This window comes from Amia ocellicauda, chromosome 16, assembly GCF_036373705.1.
Source record: "Amia ocellicauda isolate fAmiCal2 chromosome 16, fAmiCal2.hap1, whole genome shotgun sequence".
Classification (NCBI taxonomy): Eukaryota; Metazoa; Chordata; class Actinopteri; order Amiiformes; family Amiidae; genus Amia; species Amia ocellicauda.
The window spans coordinates 19,212,257-19,232,059 of NC_089865.1; the positions used below are offsets into that span (position 1 = coordinate 19,212,257).

At 42.3% G+C, this 19,803-nt stretch overlaps 1 protein-coding gene across 2 annotated transcripts in view; it reads left to right on the top strand.

Annotated features, from left to right (window-relative positions):
* Positions 1 to 2,989: 2,989 nt before the first annotated feature.
* Positions 2,990 to 19,803, top strand: part of dip2a (disco-interacting protein 2 homolog A) — a 132,503-nt gene continuing 115,689 nt past the window's right edge. For both annotated transcript variants that reach the window (XM_066687319.1, XM_066687320.1), the window contains exon 1: positions 2,990 to 3,287. In XM_066687319.1, coding sequence (XP_066543416.1) covers positions 3,164 to 3,287 — 124 coding nt within the window. In that variant the 5' untranslated portion in view covers positions 2,990 to 3,163. The remainder of the gene's footprint in view (positions 3,288 to 19,803) is intronic.

A 19,803-nucleotide genomic window follows, 5' to 3' on the forward strand; every position in this document is an offset into this window, starting at 1 on the left:
CAGTGATTATGCAACTCTGTGTCACCCATTTCAAAATAAATCTTTTAAGTTCAAGGCTTTCTTGTCTCCTAACTCACACTAAAGCCTGAATTACTGACATCAAATATCTCCACATCAAAGGAGACGGAGAGGGTATTTCTCTGAGAAGGTAACAAGAGGGAGAGTTTCAGTCTGCAAACCTTTCTTGAGTCACTTAACCATGGAGATTAAAAACAAAACAAAAACACTGGTTATGATGAATGCTATGGAAACTGTAGGAGGAAATAGTATGTGAGAAGATTGGATCATTGTTTCTTCTGGTCTACAACCCAGATGTATGTTTTTAAAGCACAATATAAGCTCTTTCCTCAACATCTTTCAATTCCGTCACGGAGACGGTTGGTGGGTCAAAGGTTTGCTTTCAACATGAGAATGACCCTGAACACACAGCTGAACAACATCTCCATTAGAAGAAAAACAAAGAACAGATGTTGAAATGGGTGGACTGGCAATCCCCAGTCACCTGACCTTCAAGAGAGACGTGCAGGCTAGCCCAAAATTCTGCTTTTATGCGTGTTGTAAGTGTTGCTGTACAGTATAAGTACTCTTCCAGACCAATTCATTTAAGCAGCTTTTAAAACTTTAATGCACAAATATAAATAATGTATGCTCCTTCAGTTTTCAAGATGTGTCAGGTCACAACTTCCTGGACGGCGGAAAAATCACCGGATTTGTTTTCCCCGCGGGAACTCGAGTCATTATTCACAAGTCAATGGAGTGATGCAGTTTCAGACTCCTTGATAGTAGTTATACTTTCCATAGACAACATTACGTGTTGCTTCATCCATCCATGCAGGGGGAAAAGTGCATTTATTTACAGCAGAACACAGTAATACATACTCTTGACATTCATATCAGAAATGATTCCTTGAGAAGAGGAGTTGGATTTAGTTCATTTGTTGCTGTTAACACTGATTACAGCCTCCCAGCGATGCTCCAGTTGTGTTTCCAGCCAGTGTTCCTTCCGCCCTCTCCTCCGTATCTCATCACTCCCTCTATGCCTGTGTCTCTTTCTCCCTCTCTCTTTTTCCAGGGGGAACCTGCTGTATCCCCCGTCAAGCATGAAACTCGCCAAAACAAGAAAAGGGGGAAAGAGGACGCCTGGCATCGAGAACAGCCGGAGGAGAGTGTGTGTTGTCTCGTTGTGTCAATGATTCAGACACACAATTCAAGACACTTTCACATTTTAAGTGCCTGGCTGGTAGACCGCTAGGGGGCACTGCAGGACAATTTACCGCAGACAATTGTATGTAGTTGTTTAATTGACTATAGTTGGTAATGTCTTTATTTTGTCCTAATCAGATAATGTTGGGAAAACAGTATTTTTAAATAATAATAATAATAATAATAATAATAATAATAATAATAATAATAATAATAATAATAGTGGATGTATTACCGTTATTAATGTATGTATTACTATGATCAACCTAATCCTAATCAGCTTTATTACAGTTGGTGTATTGGTTCTAGTTTTATTATTTGCTTATTTGTCTGTCGCCAATTAATTTGTAATTAGTTCATGCTAGACTCATTAGCAAGACAACCACTACGAAATTGATTTCCAAAGCGATGAATGAAGTTCCATGTCTCCCTCGGCAATGATTCCAACCAATATAGCTGCGTCTACTTTGGCAACTCTCTATTAAAGACAAAACCAGATTCACCTAAAATATAACACCTTGGACCATGACAAGGGCGCCCATCACAGATATAAAGAATTCATTTGGGCCAACACACCTATTCCCAGCACTTATAGGCGTGGAGAACAAATCTTACTCAATATAAGATGACCCAATCAGGTTGTCAACACATATGATCCAATGATTCCGGTGTTGATCCCTTTCCGTTCACACTGGGTGACGAGAGCTGGCCAAGACGTGCTCTGAATGTCAAGTGGGTGCGTTTTTCCATTGCTAAGGATAGCTTTGACCCTGCTTTATAGCAAATAGCTAACTATTAATATACGTTTTATTATGGTGCCTTCAGCTGAAACAGCCTAAGCTTGTCTGAAAATGTGCAAGCTTCCTAGGGTGGGAATGTGACAACTTTGACAGATATCCTGATACTATTTTATATTTGTATTTTGCCAAGAGAGACGACTTTGGGTGCATTTTAGAAAACTGTATCAATGCACCAACCACTTGAGAACGAACATTCCCATCTTTGACTTGTAGGTGTATGCCAACCCCCACAATATCACAATATTGTAGAAAAATGTATAAATCACAATGCACTACTTAATAACACAACATCAGCAAACATATGTGGGCTTGAAACCATAAGTGCCAGGCATGCCATATTCAGAAACCGTGCCCTTGTAATGACATTTATACCATCTTAACAAGGTTTAAAACATGCCTTTGTTTATTTCCCAAATGGTCACACTACTCCGTGACATCCAGAAGTTTCCCTTGCATTATAAAAATGCCAGGTGTTTGATAACCCTGCAATGGCCATTGAAATGAAAATAAAACACACACCTGCTGTACTTATATAGGCTGGGTGATACTTTATTGCTCTCCAAGATGCGTAAATATTCTGCAAGACTTTATGGATTGTGGTGCACAATGCATGCTGTAAATTCTGAGTAGCATTACAGTACACTTACTTTTTAAACTAGTCCACCTGTAATCATTAGTATCATCATGATTATGATTATTATTACAGGGCAATATCTATTTCCTCCAGGTAGCTCATGCATGCCTGGCTTGTCCAGATGATCAGCCCGTTGAGCACGCCCACCATTCCCAGGGCTGCTGCTGCTGCTGCTGCAATGGCGGCGCTGTGAAGGGAAGCTGGAAGAAGGTGGCTCGACTTGAAAGACTTTTCCCAGTCTCTGCAAGCAGCCAGGAAGCCGAGGACGTGCCGACAGCCAGCGAGAGCCCCGGCGTGTCGCAACCCGGCCAGTCAGCGCTCAGACCCCGGCGGATGGTCTCTCTCTCCCCCCCCCCCCCAGTTTTTGCTCTAGTCAGAAACGCACAGCTCGCCTCTGCAGTTTCGGGGACATCTGTATGCAATAAGCCGCGCCAGCCAGCACTCGCTGCCGGAGGACCGACAGGGGAGGGGATCCGATCTGATCAGCAGTCTGGGACCGGCTCCGACCCGGCCGAACCGGACCGCCATGGCGGAGCGCAGCTCGACCGGATTACTCCTGATGATGCTGGAGCCCACGCCGGCGGCAGCGATGACTCTCCCGGCGGAGGTGCGCGAAAAGCTGGCGGAGCTGGAGCTGGAGTTGTCCGAAGGTAAGCATCTGTCTGCGGGCGGCTGCGGTGGGCAGGAGGGGGGTCGCTTCCAGGACTGGGAGGGTTGTCACTGTGCAGACGGTGCGTCCGTGTAATGTGCATAGGTGCCGCGATTGCTCTGGTGCAGAAGTTGGATCTGGAAAGTGGTTAGACATGAGATGCAGCAATACAACATAACTTGCTTTTGTCCGCACATCACTGCCCACAGCACAGTGCGCCTGTTGTGCGCTTACAGTTAATTGCAATTGCGCTGTGTCTGATCAATTAGCCCAGTGCTGATACCCGGCCCTGCCAGATGATGGGCAGTTAGTGTCAGTGGACTGCTTTGACAGGGAGTGTCGCCGGTGCTGCTCGGGATGTGTTTCTGATTTACTCCTCAATCTGGGCAATAATCCCGGCCAGTTTTCCACGCCAAAGCAACGTGGGATTCATTCATATCAAGTGGAATCAGGACCACTCTGTCTAGGGCGGGTGGGATGTGTGTTGGGTTATTTCTGTCACTTCTAACCGCTAAACCAGGTTGTCGTGTATGAGCCACCACAACGCACACGACTCGCTCCGGCCGTGTTCTCGCTGCGCACCTTTCCGCAGTTCTGCGCAGATCTGCAGCCTCCCGCCGCTCCCATTGGTGTAGCGGCGCAGAGCTGCGGACATCTGCGCAACCTCGACCTCGGCCGTGAAAAAACCGCGTCCCATGATGTCACCAGTGAAATTCACGCACCCCCCCCGGGGAGAGGGACTGCGGACCCGTGTGGACCCCGGTCTGCGGGGACGTGTGGAGCTACTCCCGTGTTTCTCCAGCAGCACAGGCGCTGTTTGTAACGCAGAGAGCGAGCAGGGCAACTCGGTAAGAGTGGCCGGAGGAGCAGGCGCTTTTCACGGCACTGATCCTCCCTGAACCCCCGGCTGATCACGGACACATCGCCGCCTCTTTGTTCAAGATGAACGGGTAGCAGGCGCCGGCACTCCTGACACGGTTTAATATTCCTGCCATTCCCCCCCGCCCCCCCGACCACCAGGAGAGGAAGGGGTAGGCGTGCGGAAAGCCACATCCGTGTGAGTGCAGGGAGCGGGGTCTGGCTTGCGTTAGGGGGTCCCTGGCGAATATCGCGACTCCGCAGAGCTGACAATGCAAGCGTTTGTGTAGCGCAGATGTATGCAGTTCTGCGCAGATCTGCAGAATCCCACCGCTCCCATTGGTGGAGCAGCGCAGAACTGCGAGTGTGTGCGGGAACCCGACCAATGTACTCGATTGGCTGGTGCCTAGACTTCACGCAATTAACCGGTGGTCCCTTTGCTATTCGCCTTTCTGTACATGCAGCTTTTATATATTTATATTTAAACACACGATACGCCCCAAACAGTTTGAGCAGCCTATTTGTTATCCATTTGTTTGAAAGTATATATAAAGTCCTATAAGTTATAATTAAGAAGAACACATCGTTTTCTTATCTTGGGTGACCTATGATCACATTGTAAGAAGAAGCACTTTGTTACAAGTTACAGAAAAAAAAACTGCTACTTTTAAATACAACCCTGTGTTTGATACCACTGTTTAAATAACTACAAATACATCACATAGCAGGACAAAAAGTAAATGCAATTTCTAGTACATTCAAAAGGAGAATCCTTGAATAGAGCTAAACACAATACAGTCATTTTGTTCAGAATATCATTTCTCATTTGTTTAGTGCATGTTTGGGATGGGGTGGTGAGGTCATGGTAGATTCTCCCTTGTTCAAGCCTCAAGACCTTCTTCGGCTCTCCTTTCATCTGCTGTGAATAACACAGAATGAGCCTGTGGCCGGGAGCACACAACTGGAGGGCAGACTGACTAACCCTTCAAAAGTGGAGAGTAAAGTCCTGTTAATTACCTATTGACATTTACAGGAACATGTCTTTTATAAATGGGGCGTATCACTCAAGAGATATCCTTACGATAATAAAATGAAACTAACAGGAAAAATGTACTAACAATTCTGGCAGTCTTCAACCGAATGCAGAACACGCATTTTTAGATTAGTGACTCACTGAGATCTGGGAGTGTTTGCTCTTATCTGCTGTTTTCAGGTTTAGCCATGGATACTGTCGTGCTGTATTGCCATGATGCTGTACTGTCTTTAGAACAGATGAGATGTACTGAAGTATTATGCAGACATGAAATAAATCGGCACGTTTTTGTGGGATGGATACCCCCTGTTTTTTTAATCAAGACAACAGTAAATATCGAGAGGTCTCCTGTATGCCAGCTAGATAGTGCCTCTGCAAATCTTTTTTCTCATACTCTCAATTCCTCCGGTTAGATCTTACACAACCCAAGAGACTCACTTTCTGCGCCAACCCGTGCTGGGGACCCAGTGTAATGCTTTTTGTTCCACCCGAGGTCTCAATTACTCAAATGAACTAGTAATTTGCCTAATCAGGGCTTATTAATCATTGAAAATGGCTGGAGATTTCAAGTTATATAGAATTATACGAGGTACCTGAATTCTCCAACTTTCTGTAAGTTAAACAATTGTGAAAGTCAATTTCAGCCTGTTATTAGTTCCATCAAGGTGTCACTTCATCTGAATCAAAAAGCTGCAGGACAGCGTTCCCCCTGGGACGGGGTTGGGAGCCACTGTGCTAGAGTAACTGCAAAAGTAGCAGGACTGGCTTGACATTAGCAAGATGGCTCCTTCCTAATCAATCCTGAGATCTAAGAAATTAGCCATACAGAAAATGTGAAGCTTTGAAGATAGGCTGGTTGTTGGGCCGTGAAATTATGTGCAGTACAGTACTGTGGACTGACTGGAAAGTGGAACTCGTTGTTCGGTAATAATCAGTCCATAAGGTAAACAAAATCAGTTTCAGGTGTTGGGTCTTTTGAAGAAGAGGAGGAACTAAGTGGTTTTTTTTTTTTCTTTCCCTTCCCTTCCTTCTTCAGTGTTCTCTTTACATGAGTGAAGCTGAAACAGATAACAGTCAGTAAAGGCAGAGGATTTACCAAAACCTGTGACTAATCTAGTTTTTAAATATACAGTGTGAAGTAACAGGAACAGTCAATATGTTTTGGTTGCAGGTTTTTACCAGTCCATTTTTAGTATAACTGTGCTAGTGGAAGCTTGCGATGAGTGTATTTGGGTTTGCTGCTTTCACACTTGAGTGCGGGAAATGACTAAACACTCTTAAGAGTATTTTAAGGGGTGGCGGCCGCCTACAGCTGTTCAGCATTGCATTTTTAAAAGCCACAAAACTGTAGCCTGAGTGTTTTGCTGATTAGATAGCCTTGTCGGGGATTCATGGGCCTGTAGACCAGTATGTATGCTATGGACGGTTACCAGAGAGTTATCAGAGAAATGTAAGTCATTTATAAATATGTATTTCTTCTGATCTCTCTTGCATTGGTTTACAACATCTGGCCCTATCCAATAATAAACAGAGTGCTGCTTAGCTTCCAAGATCAAATGAAAGGAGGTCAATGACAGTTGTATGGCCATACTAGATAATCATAATCATTTGTCTCCATGGTCGTGATATTACAAGCTCTAGTATAGTCCTTATCTTCTCAGCCTAACCATCAGGCACAAATATCTCTTGGTCTGTGTGGACATAGCAAAGTAGCGGGGCGGGGCGAAGCAAGTCAAATCAGGAGCATGGCGGCTTATTGAATAATTTTACCCATCTTGCTATTGTTTTCACAACCTAAGGGTGACTAAACTCCCTTTATAATGATGTCATATACAACACATCCTGAAGCACAGAAGGTCAGTGGTTCTTCATCAGAGATGGAACAGGAACATGGTCTTTATCTGCACCTGGCTGGGGTGGGCAGATCAGGTTTTATGAATCAGCATTGAGTTTTGCTACAAGACTGACCTTAATCAGCTTCTTTGTGGTTTAGACTGCAAAGTGGTGAGGGAAACTGAAATAAGAACAGACTTTGTTCTAATGTATCCCCTCTTGGGACTGATTGCTATTTTCTGTTGTATTGTGCAGCATATCGTAATATGCCTGGTACGCTGCACGCCTTCCCTAAAGTTGTTTTGATCGAAGAAGGGGCAAAAAAGCATAGAGTGTTGTCTAGGGAAGATATCTGCAATCTCTATATTTGTCTGTTTTTCTTCACTGCATGTTCTGAAAGATATTACACTGACCATATCCCTGCCAGAAACAATAAATAGCCTTCATATTTTTCCTCAAGTTTTTTCCCCTCTACTACTGGAACCTTTCTTTGTCAAATGTACAACAGGGTGGAAAAGGAATTCCAGTAATATTTGCACAGTCTTACTTTAACTACAGCTGTGCACCAGAAAGTTAGCATACAGATTTTGTTCTATGTATGTACAACTGACAGGGCTTTGCATCTTTTTAGTTTAGCCACATACAAACACAAAATCATAAAGTCTGTGAATTTCAAAATAAACTATTGCTCACCAAACATTCACATTTTTCTCTTCAAAGCGCTTTTCAGAAGGTGTGTCGGACAGAAGCTGATTCTTCAAACGCGTTACTTCTACTGTGTTTTGGGAGAGGAAGTTCAGAAGGTCAATGAATGAACTTGGAAGAAATGACCTGGATGGGAAATGCAGATGTTTTCCTGAAGTTATAACAATGCCACATGCGATAGGCCTACCTGTTTTTGTATGGACACATCAGAGAGTATTAAATATTACAGAGTAAATCCTATACAGTGAGTGAAGTTTGTTATAGAAGTTGCCACCATACTTGTGAAAAAAGGCCACTGTCTATATTTAGTATGAAAGAGTATGACCTATATTGTATATTAATGAGATAAGGGACTGGGTGGCATCATAATTAGAGTCCTAGTTAGTTGGAATTTTGCAATACTGTATTTGGAGGTGAATTCTGATCAGAGGAGACCAGGAATAGTAACTAGGCCTAAATCCGATCACTAAATATGTCAAGTCTTATTTTCCTTTCACATTAAAAGTAAAAATGCAAAAAAAATGACAAAGTTAAACAAATGTTTGTTGTTACTTGTGACTGAGAGGTCTTTGGAGTTTATGATTTGACCACTTGTGGATCTTGGGAACGCAGTCCAAAAGCACTCACCTCCTCAGAAAGGTACAGGGCACTCATTTTGTTTTTGTTGGGTAGTCAGCACTTGTGAAGGATCCCCAAGATAATAGATATTGAACAGATTTTTGCAGCGAGGAGGGGAGCTGCCCCGGCCATGCTGACGCACACACCGGCCCAGTGGAGCATCCAGTCTGTATGCTGCGCTTGCCAAGGCTGTATCGGCCCAGCTTCCTATTCCTGTTTGTGTCACATCCTGTCCTGTTTCAGAGCTGATATCTTATGCTTGACTTATGGCCCATTTTCCCTTTTAGTCCTCTGTACAGGCATGCTCATTTGCATATAGACCGGAGGTGGGTTGTGGGAGGTGTATATACAGTCAACACTCCATTTTGACTACTTTTAAACTCTAGTCCCAGTTAAGGATACAATTCTGCTATTATGATATTTATTATTTCAGACTAATCAGTAAAGTATGCATTTCTCCCATTCCAATGAAAAACACCTTTGCTGTAGTGAAGGCTTCTGTTACGAGTAAAATTAAATTAAGATCAGTTTTAACAGTGTTGACATAACACATGCATATGCTTATCTATGTGTGTACATATGTATTTATTTGTACAGAAAATACATCTGATCAGAAAAAGTTGGAGATTTAAAAAAATAAAATACCAGAACCATAAATGTAATGCCTAAAAAGATATTTGAACAGAGCAAAATGATTAGATATAAATGAATGATTTTGCACATCGTCCAGGAAGTGGATTGTTGTGAATTGATCAATACCACCCACTTTTGAAAAACCATAATGTGCAAGAATCCTCTCTGTTTTAATCATAATTCAGTTACATTTCAATAACCAGTGGCTCTGGTAGACACTGTAAGTAATGCTTTGATGGCTTTGGTGTAAACATTTGCATCTGGTATTACAGTGTAAGCCCTTTGGATGAGTGAGAAAAGCAAACATGGTGTCGAGGTCGATTCCAATTCTGCTGTGATGGTGGTTGCTGATGAGCAACAACGTTTGACACTCCATTGATTTTGCGAAGCTTCCCTCAGCCGTACAGCACAGATGTCGCTGCTGTAAGATGTCATCACTTTGCATGGGGGAAATTATGATTTTCACACCTTTTTCCTCAGTGAAGTGTCAGCCACTGAAGACTGTAGCTTGTGTCGGCCTTGAACATCTGCTTCTGTGACAGTTAAAGGGTTAAGGAGTGCTTTGTGCTGCATGGCTTTGGAGACCACGAGCTGAAGGTGCTTTTCAGACGTCTACATGCTACAGCCGTCCCAAGGGCACATATTATAAATGCTGTCTGTTTTTAAGGGTTGACTGGGAAATGCAGCAGGCTGACCTGCACAGATCACAGGATCCTCAAGTCAGCATCAGACTCTCTGCTCTGAAACCCCAGCGAGTGCAGCTAAGCACTGCTGGGGGTTGGTCTGAAATGTGATGGTCAGCTGAGAAGTGTGTCAAAAGAGGTCGACTACTGCAAAACCCGGAACAGTGTTGAGGCAGTGGCAATTTTCACATACCAAGGAGTGGTGAAGAGTGCACCATTTGTGTCGCGTGTGCAGTCCCCACTTCCTACTGTACGTAACCTGAACCCCAAGCCTAATCCTAGCAGCATAGAAGTAGTGAATGCAAATGGACCTGTTATAATAATCACCTTGGTGGCAGCAGGGGGTATATTGTAAGCGCTCTGCAATGTATTGTAGGGATCTGGGACTATTATGTGTCTGTCCTGCCAGGGTGGAGTAATAGCTTAGAGTAAGAGGGAATACAGTACTGTTTCTGTAAATAAACACTGTTGTTTGCACCTCCAATTCATTCTCTCTATTATTTCATGTTTGGGAACTGGTGAATCCATCTAGCTAGCGCAAATGCGACAGTATTATGTCTATGCAGTTATTCATATTTGCCATATTTGATAAAGATATCAGCTGTTGCTTGGGTAAAACATGAGCCTTGTCTTTTGGACATCCAGGCTGGTTCTCGGTTGTGTTCCAGATGAAAGCCCAGTTGGTTTGGTAGTCGGAAGAGAGCACTGACAACAGACAGCCCAAAGATCGTAGTTGGTTGCTCCAGCGAGTTGCAGGTTGTCATGGTACTCTAGCCCCTGGTCTACCGCCCCTGAGCTATAAGACAGCTGAAAGGCAAGGTTCCTTTGAGATGCCCAGCATTAGCACTCAGTGCTTCAGTCACAGTTTTCATGTGAGCTTGTTATGCTTTTGCACCGTTTAAATGACATTAGTTACAAATGGGATAATAAATAAACCACAGCTTTCTGGCTGACGGTGTTGAAACCTCAGCCGTCAGAAGGACCGATGATGCCAAAGTGCGCAAGCTGTGCATTCTCAGATAGAGAAAAAAAAATGTTTACATAACATCAATACCAACAAAAAGTTATTTTGGGTATTTTGAGATGCTCTGTTTTATTTCAGATAGGCACACTGGGGATTACAGCATTTGGCACAGAATGTACATTCATTAAGTGTCCCCCCTGGAGGTGTATGTGACCCGGGCCATGCGTGACATGAATGAGAGATTCTTTGCTCAGCCTGTGTCACAGAACCATGAAGAACACAATGATGCATAGTTGAGATTGGAGGCAAAGAGTTGATGGGCTGAATTGTACGGCCTTGCCCTTTTCCCAAACTCTGTTTTAACACTCGGTTTATTTGCCCACTTTCTGTTTTTATTGATGGAGAGCACGCGCTTGAGATTCTCTTCAATCTGTTCTGTCCAAAAGCAAGTTTAAAAAATGAAGAGCAGTGCAAGCCACAAGCTCAATAATGGCTGCTTGGTTTGGCAGAGACAGGAAGCATTAACCATGAATGTATTCCATGCATGTAGGCCCAGGGCTTTTTACAGTAGTCAAAGGTCAGTTTGGGGAAAGTCCAATCAACAAGAAAAAGGGAAAGGCCAGGAACAACCCACTGAGTGTCTTGCTATAGATTCCTAAAAGATGGCATCAGTGTATCTTTAGTATGAGCACTATTGACAACTGCAATACCCAAGAGAGAAGCTTCTGAAGAATGCCAGTGACTCATGGGCTGAGGATTGCTGATACTGAGACAACAGCAAGCAGAAGACCTAAACCGCAAGGAAAAATGTCCATAAGAGAATGCATGCTGAGTGATTCTTTTTGCACAATCATACATCCTCCCTGAGATTTGGGATGCAAAATATGGTCAAAATTGTTAGTCATCACAGACAATCTACAAAGAAGCCCTAATGGAGAATCAGATCAGTTGAATAACCAGTAGAGATGCATTCAGCCTTTAGAGTATAGGTAAGGCTCAGCTCAAGCAATTTTTTCAAAGTATATTCAAACCTGCTTTAAGAAAGAATACATCACAAAACACATGCATGTTGTCTGAACCCCAGCCCTCTGCATTTCCAAAGAATTGTCCTTGTGTGGCACGGCTTTCATCCGTTCACTTCAAACAGTCTGGTTGAGCAAATAAGTAAATTGCTGCACAAACACACACGTTTGCCTGGCGAGAGCCCTCCTGCAGTGAAAAAAATATCCAACACAATAAAATGAATGGTTCTTAAGAATGTATTAAAGCACAGCACAGCTCTCTCTCTCTCTCTCTCTCTCTCTCTCTCTCTCTCTCTCTCTCTCTCTCTCTCTCTCTCTCTCTCTGTGTTGCTGCTCTTAATGTGGAACACAAATATTTTCCTTGGCCTCCGTTTTGCAGGAATTGCAGGTTATGCAAATATACAGCTTAAACATTTTTACACTTGGTAATCCATTTTTAACATTAAATTAAATACAGTTGTGTGATACCACCCATTCAGCTTTAAATGTTTTTTTTTTTTTTGTAAGTGTTACTGAGAGATTGTTACTTCACCTCAATTCAATTACATGGTAAACGGAGAACTTGAGACGACTCTGAGTGGACACATCCCCCGTTTTTTTTTTTTTTTTTTTAGATAGGTGTGAAAATACCAAGGCCATAATGTTTACTCCATAAGGAAATGGAAACCGGTCCTGGCTGATGGTTGATGTCTCCTCCTCAGCAGTTCGCTCTCACAATGCATTGTGGGCTGCATGTGTGTGCAGGTTGTAGTCAACCATCAAAGTGAAATAATACATTAAGAGATTACTAACATGTAGTAACGTATTACTATGCGAGGCTGCACACAGCATGGGAAACACACGATGATCATAAGACTGCGTGTTATTAACACCACGCCTGAAATACCTGGATCAGTGGCTTGTCAGCTGCCCAAAGTTAATTACCTTTCCCATTTTCCCTGGGAAGGTTTTTGTTTCTTTTGATGCCACCAGGTTATTTTTGGAGTGGCCTATTTCATAAATGTCAGAATTCTAATAAGAGAAACAGGTTTTTCTGTCTGCTTGGCTACATTTGATGATAATATCGTAACCCCATGGCAGACATCTGGAGTGAGCAAGTGAGTTGCACCAACATAAACACTTAGGCATAATATTTGATAGTCAAGTGTTTGAAAACAAAACTCTAGAGGGAAGCTTCCTTATTTTCCCTCGATGAGGTTTTCCGGTGTAATTAATGTTTTTCCGTCCCCCGGGTTCTGTCGTTCCTTGATGTCGGTTGGTGATGAAGTTCAGTCAGAATCTGAGAAACCTCTCGCTTGCTTTTCCTTCACACAAGACAGATGCCAGTTAATTATTCTGAGGGGTAACCGGAGGAGAGAGAAAATGCAGTACGCAGTGGAATACTGTAATTGCTAGAAGTGTGTGAAAAAGGCATGAGATGGCAATAGTGGAAGGTGTGTTTCTCTCGGGGTTTGGACTTGCAATCAACGCAAGGCACTGTTCTCTTAGAATCCCTCATTTTTCTTTTCCAGGGCCATTATTAAAAAAAAAAAAAAAAAAAAAAACTTGAATGCTTAGCTTGTGCTCATTCTGTATGGATAAGATAACCACATCTTCATCTACAAAGGTTCAAAGATGTCCTGTGTTGATCGGTGATCTTGTTTTATACCTGTGTATTTCCACCAAACTTCAAGAAGTTAATCAAGATATTTTCAAATCAACCCTAAATCATAAGACTCCCACCCCATTAGAGATCTCTAATTAAAATAATCTAGGGTTGTCAAGTGTGGGTAATAGCCTAATATTTATGAGACTCTCATCAATGTCCTCATTTTCCTGCCTGATATCCATTCTCTGTTGGCTGCTTTTGCTTCCCTCTGCCACCCAATAGCCCTGTCTTCAAATTGACCTTCTGATTGACACTTGTTAAGGATCCAACCTACTCCATCCTTCAAGATAGAGGTCTCCTGGTTGAGAACAGATGTATGAATTAATCTGTTGCATCCCATTTGTGAGGTTGACACTCGATATCCTCACCGAACATTTTGATTTCTTTCTCTGTGAGGCATTGTTTTCTCCAGTGGGGTTGGGAAGTGGTTTCAGAAAGTATATTCAACATGCTATTCCAGCAAAAGACAGTCAGGCTTTATTAAGTTTGTATAGTTCTCTCGTTCACAAGCTCTGCCAAGGCTCTTCAAATTGTGGCAGTTTGGCAGGGGTTGTGGATCTTCCTGGCTTGAAGGCAAGACGTTTGTCAAACTCTTCTGAGTGGCTGGGGGGGGTTCTTTTATTGACTTAAGAGGCCGCCTGTTGGATTTGGGCTTCATTTTTAATTGTGGAAAAAAGAGCCAGATAGAGAAGAGGAACCTGTTATTTGTGGTTGTAATTGAATGTCGTGTCTACTTGACATTAGAGAGCAAAAAATGAAAAAAACAGATGGGTGAATGGGTTCTGAAAAGCATTAATTTAAACTCCCTCGACTTCGGAAAACACCCTCTCTAAGTTATACATTTTTAGGATATAAACATCTGACTGACACCATTCCTCATACCTTTCTGTATGGCAGGTACTGTACTTTTGTTATGAATTCAAAAAACTACATCAAATAGGAGACCATAATTCTCTCATCTTAAACATCCCATAAAAGCACAGTTTCAGAGACAACTGGTGGCCTTATTTTATAGGGTGAATGCTAGTTAGTTACCTGTATATCCTTTACTTGGATTCTCTTAACCAAGCTTGTCACTTCAGCACCTGCAGCTGCATTTCAGATCAGGCACAGCACATGGGTGAAGTCAGAAGCTGTTTGACATGGATGATGGTCTGGAATACTAATGGCTGTACGTCACCTCTTTCTTTCACAGAGTACATTTGTCTTGCCTTTGTTCTGATGAGATACACCAAAGGGCAGGAGATCCATTACACTCTCAGAAATCACTTTCGTAACGCCAAGGCTTTTCTTCAAAGAATAACTCTGAACTGAGGCATCGTCCTTTCAGTCTTACTATGTCAATGTGGACTTTGGGGGAAATTGTAGAACATTCATATGATGTAGAAGTGTGGTTTCCATACACATCATTTCCAAAGCCCCATCTTATCTACATTTATGTATAATATGTAATTGAATTACATAAATGGGAATATGGTTCTTCACTTAAAAAAACAACAACTTCCCAGCAAGCTAAATATGAATTTAATTGGTTGGTTGATGACCAAACCGTATGAAGATACTAAATAGTAATTCAGTGACATTCCTCTGCCGTACATTGAGGGCTAAGAAGAACTCCTGTTATTAGTCATTGTTCATCTTATTGAACTCAGTTCCTGTGATACAGTCCACACAGGGCTCAAGAGAAACACAATATCTAGGAGACTACTCATTCCTTCAGCTTGTCTTCTATGGATTTCTGAATGATTTCATGTAGATGTTTCCACAGCGCAGCCAGGCTACTGTGATTGGTTTGTTCTGCTCTGTGGAGACAGGTCTTCCCCATGCCAGTTTGCTCAGCACCCAATCTGAAGAATTGCAGACTGATCTGGAGTGGATCTATGTGGGTAGACCGCAGTACCATGAACTCCATGAACAGTCTCGCCGCCGAGTGTTTTAGACAGCAAGCTAATGACGGCACTTAAATGTCCTCGAGCCTGAAAACAGAAGGTGGGTCAAAGTGAGACATAATGAAAGAGCTGGAAATTAGAGTTGATGACAAGCGGTCAGAATAGCTTCTCTCTTGAGTTTGAAATCTGTAGTGATTCAAAACAGTTAAGGTTTCCTCCAGCTTCCCTGTAGCTTACAGTATAATAGAGTTGACAGGTAGTGGGGTTAACGTGGCACTTCTCAAGACATTTGGCAGAGTTTAAAAGTCACAAGTTTGTTAAAGATGTATGTTCTGGTTTTAATACATGGTCCATGTTGCACTGTGATGGAAAATCCATTATACATCTTCTGTGCAGAGGTTTTTGAGCATCATTGCTACAGATTGAAAGTAATTGCAATTTTTTGTAGCTACTTAAATTACTTTTTAGATTTGTTACCAAAATACAAAGTTGGTGAAGGAACAAAACAGCTTTGAAGGTCATTTAGTAGGTGTCTGTATTGATTTTCAGTGGATGGTTCCACTAATCTGTAATTCTGTCTTTCAGTCTGCATCTGAGCGTGACTTACCTATTTATTGAAGGACAGACTGAAAGAATTACAGGAGAACTGTGACAGCTTGCTTTATTTTTTATTGCCCTCAAATCGCATGCTGGAATGACATCTGCAACGAGACCAGAATCAAGATCAGTAAAGGAACAACACAGTAGAGATTGTATCCAAAATATTTTTTAATTAAGTCGTCAGCTGATATTGGTGAGTGAATGACACAGGAACCTGGGAGAGAGCATTTCAAACATTACAAACAGTCCTTGTTCTTTGAAGCTCTCTTTAACCATAATAGGAGTGGTACAAACTGGAACATGCTGTTTGGGAGAGTTTAGTGGACAACTTAGATACATAGATAAGCAGCTATTTGCTTGTAGTTAAAGAGAATGGAGTTTGTGAGAGTTATAAATAATTCAAGGTTGTGCATCCAAGGGTCACGGAGAGTTTGTGCAAGCAAAGTGTGTATCTGTGGGTTAAGGAGGTGGGGGCGAATTCATTAGGGAAAGATTCAGTTTGTCAAGGTATGACCTAATGTTGGTCATACTCAGACTCATGGTTTTAAACCCCTTATTCAAGCTTCACAAAGGAGGTCTGTCCCACAAGACTGGATTCACAATGTAATCGTTAATTGAACCGTGCAGAAAGCAGATTTGCACTCTAGCCTGCCCTGATTCTGACCAAAATCACACCTCCAATCATCGGCTTTATGAGATTTTATACAGCACTTTTTCCTCAGATTAATTTAGGATGTTTATAACGTATATTACAAGTCTGTTTCAGAAAAAAAGTTTCCAGAAACACCACAGTTGTAGTTAGTTTTCATTTCTGTTCTTGTAAAAAAAAAAAAAAAAAAAAAAAAAAAAAAGTTAGTTCAACTGTATATTCAGAGGTACTTAATATTTTGTGTGGCTTTTTTTTCTCCTACAGGGCCTACAATGGTGTGTGAATGGTGTGTCTCGGGCTCTTGTTGAGCCTTGAGGGGGTCAAGGGTGTCAGTGCTGTACTTTGTAATGAGATCTCTTCACAAACACATCCATATCTCTAATGACCAGGAACTGTCCGCCTGAGTGGGAGAAGCAGTCTTCTTGCAGCACATGTTGTTCTGTGTTTGAGTACACAATTAAATATTGAGGAAGGTAGCCTATTTGATTTTTAAGAACACTACATGTGGTTGCTTCCTTCAGTTTCGTGAGCTGCAGTACAGTACAGTATAGTACAGTGTACACAGAGGGCAGAGATGGTTTAGATACCAGCCCTATGTATCTTGTGTCCTCCACTGTGATTCTCAGCCTCAACTGATAAAAAGGCAGTTGGATTAAATCAAAAACATCAGGGGCACTTCATCCTGAGTCTCTTAAGGGCACTTCATCTCTTAAGTGAACCTTCCTAAAGTGATCAAAACAAACACACACCAGACAAAAGTGTGCACGTATGCTTTGAATTGCAGGAAAACAGTACAGGCATCAGAACGCCAAAGCATCCCAATGACCAGAAATGACTCTTCTGCCTGTTATGGATAGTTGAATTGTGTGTGTTTATTCTTCATTTCCTGACAACAGTGAGAAATGGAAGTGAAATCGAATTTAAGAGCATCAGTTTCTTTTATGCAAGTTGGATTCCTTCAAAACCAGGATCATCCTACCCACTCCCTCCTCCACCCTCTCCTGTAATTTCAGTAAATATATACTGAACACATTGTACAGGAGTCCGTTCTATTTCTCTGTATTTTTAGCTGCTGACTCAGCCTTTGACAGTTAAACAATGCCAGCTCAACAATAGCGGGATGTAGTGTGTTTTATTTGATTTGATACCGAAACCTAGGTATTGGCCTTATTGAGTTTACTACCCAAGTAGTACTGGGAAACATCACAATAGTGTAGTATTCCTTTCATTTTGGCACACAAATAAGTAAATAAATGTGTTGTTATGATTGTCTTGAGGAGGTCCTTGGCTTTGTATTGTTCTTGAAGACCTTCTGTTTGCAGCAAGTCCATGCTTATGCAGTTAGACCCCAGGCACCCAGCTGCTCAATCTGCATTATTGCATTGACACTCTCTTTAAGAGTTTTTGTTACAGCGCTGATATTGACTGTCTGTGTTTGATTTTGCTGCCATTTTCCTGCAGGGTTTACAAAAAAGCATTTACTGCCAAACCAAACTGAAATCAAAGGCCAGCATTGTGTGTCTCTGTGTGTGTTTTACAAAGATTCATTGAAGCCTGACAAACATAAAACAATGTTTACGGAACCCAGGGCGCAATAATAACATTTAATATATCACGCTGTGATTACAATGTCGAGATAATGGGGTGATCTGTTATGTTTAAGAGGTGGCACCCTCTTCAATTGTGTGCAAAACCACCGTTGGGCCTGAGGAATAATTAAAGGGCACCCAGGAGGTGATGTACTCTCATTTCCCGTTTAAGAATAAACATTCCTGTACATTTCAGAAACATGGCTCTGGTAAACAGACCTCGGTGTGGCAGGAGTCTAAAGCTACTGTTGGAAAAGGCTGGGAGTGAGTGGCCGGCTATGTTGTCAGAAGCATTGTGTTGAGTATTAAAAGAACATGTTTATTTTTCAAAAACTAAAAGACCATAGTCCATGACTGACATAAGCTGGCATATCTTCATTAATTTCTTAGCATCAGACCTACCAACAATTGACCTCCAAATAGCAGGGTGAGGTAGGTCTACTCTCCTGAGATGATGAAGTAGTTGTTTCTTCTTCTGCCATGTTTATAAATCAACTGTGTAATACCAGTTGATCTATTCCATAACTTCCACTTAAGCTCCAACGCCTCCTTTCTTTGGCATGACAGAAGATGCCAAAAGCTGTGGTTTATAGGCAACATCATTTTATCTCTGTAGGGTAAGAAGACTGTTTTGGTCCACATGTTTAAACACAGGCATGGGATACCATAGAGTTTGAGCTTAATTGCAGCAGTTGGGTACAGAGAAATGTGTAGGTTGCTACAGATAAGTAACCATAGCCACATCACCAGATTATAAAGGCTGCCTTTATTTTGAAACCGGGACTATTATAAGACTGCACAGTGCAAGATACATGATGTAGTTTGGACCATGTATAATGACATTGAGCCTCCACTCATGCCAACGTATTGTGCTGTGTGAGAGGGGGCTGGGTAAAAGATACACGTTCAACCTGACAGTGTGTCTTCTCCCTCCAGGAACATGCTGCATGAATGTGGTTTTAGACTAGTGCCATATATTTCTGAAACATCCTTCTGTGCTGAAGAACTAGGTCTCCTCTCATTCCAATAGCAGGCTGGGCTTCCTGCCAGTCCTGTCAGCCACTACAGTCTACTATCCAATCTGCCCGCTGCCATCTCCCATCCTATCTCCAGCCCAGCATGCTTCAGGCTCTCAGATGAAAGCCACTGCTGAGATCTGTTACATTGACTTAAGGCTTAAGGCATTGACTCCATACCCAATAGTATCTGTCGGGTCCTGTGCTGTGGGCCTGCTTGTCATACCAGTAATAGCAGCCCTGTCAGCGAGATGGCTAGCGGAGCCCTGCATGTGAACAGACTACGAACGCATCGAGGCAAGCACTGCAAGATGCTAATCGGAGGAGCTGATTTCTCTTTGTTATGTTGTGGATTCTGCTAAGGAGACACAAACGTTTTTTTCAATCTTCAGCCCCGCTCACCAACGGACAGCTGCACTGGAACCCCACATTCTTCCCTGTAAATGTGCTGTCATGCTAATAATTTATTTTCCAATTCCAATATATATATATTTTTTTGCCTTGCCCTGCAGATGGTCAGTTTTGCACACTAAATTGAGGATCCCACCCCCCACCCACCCCCAATACCATCTCTAGCCCATCCTCTCCCTTCAGAGCTGTGACTGATTGGCACAGCATAGATGTGTTTTCTAATGCTGTAGGAATGATTCTGTCATCAGCAAAAACTGAAATGGCTCCGTTGGTCTTTCATACTGCACTGTCCTTTGGCCCATTTCCACAAAATGTATAGGAAATTGATCTTGTTTATTTTTCAATTATTTGATCAAGAGTCATCAT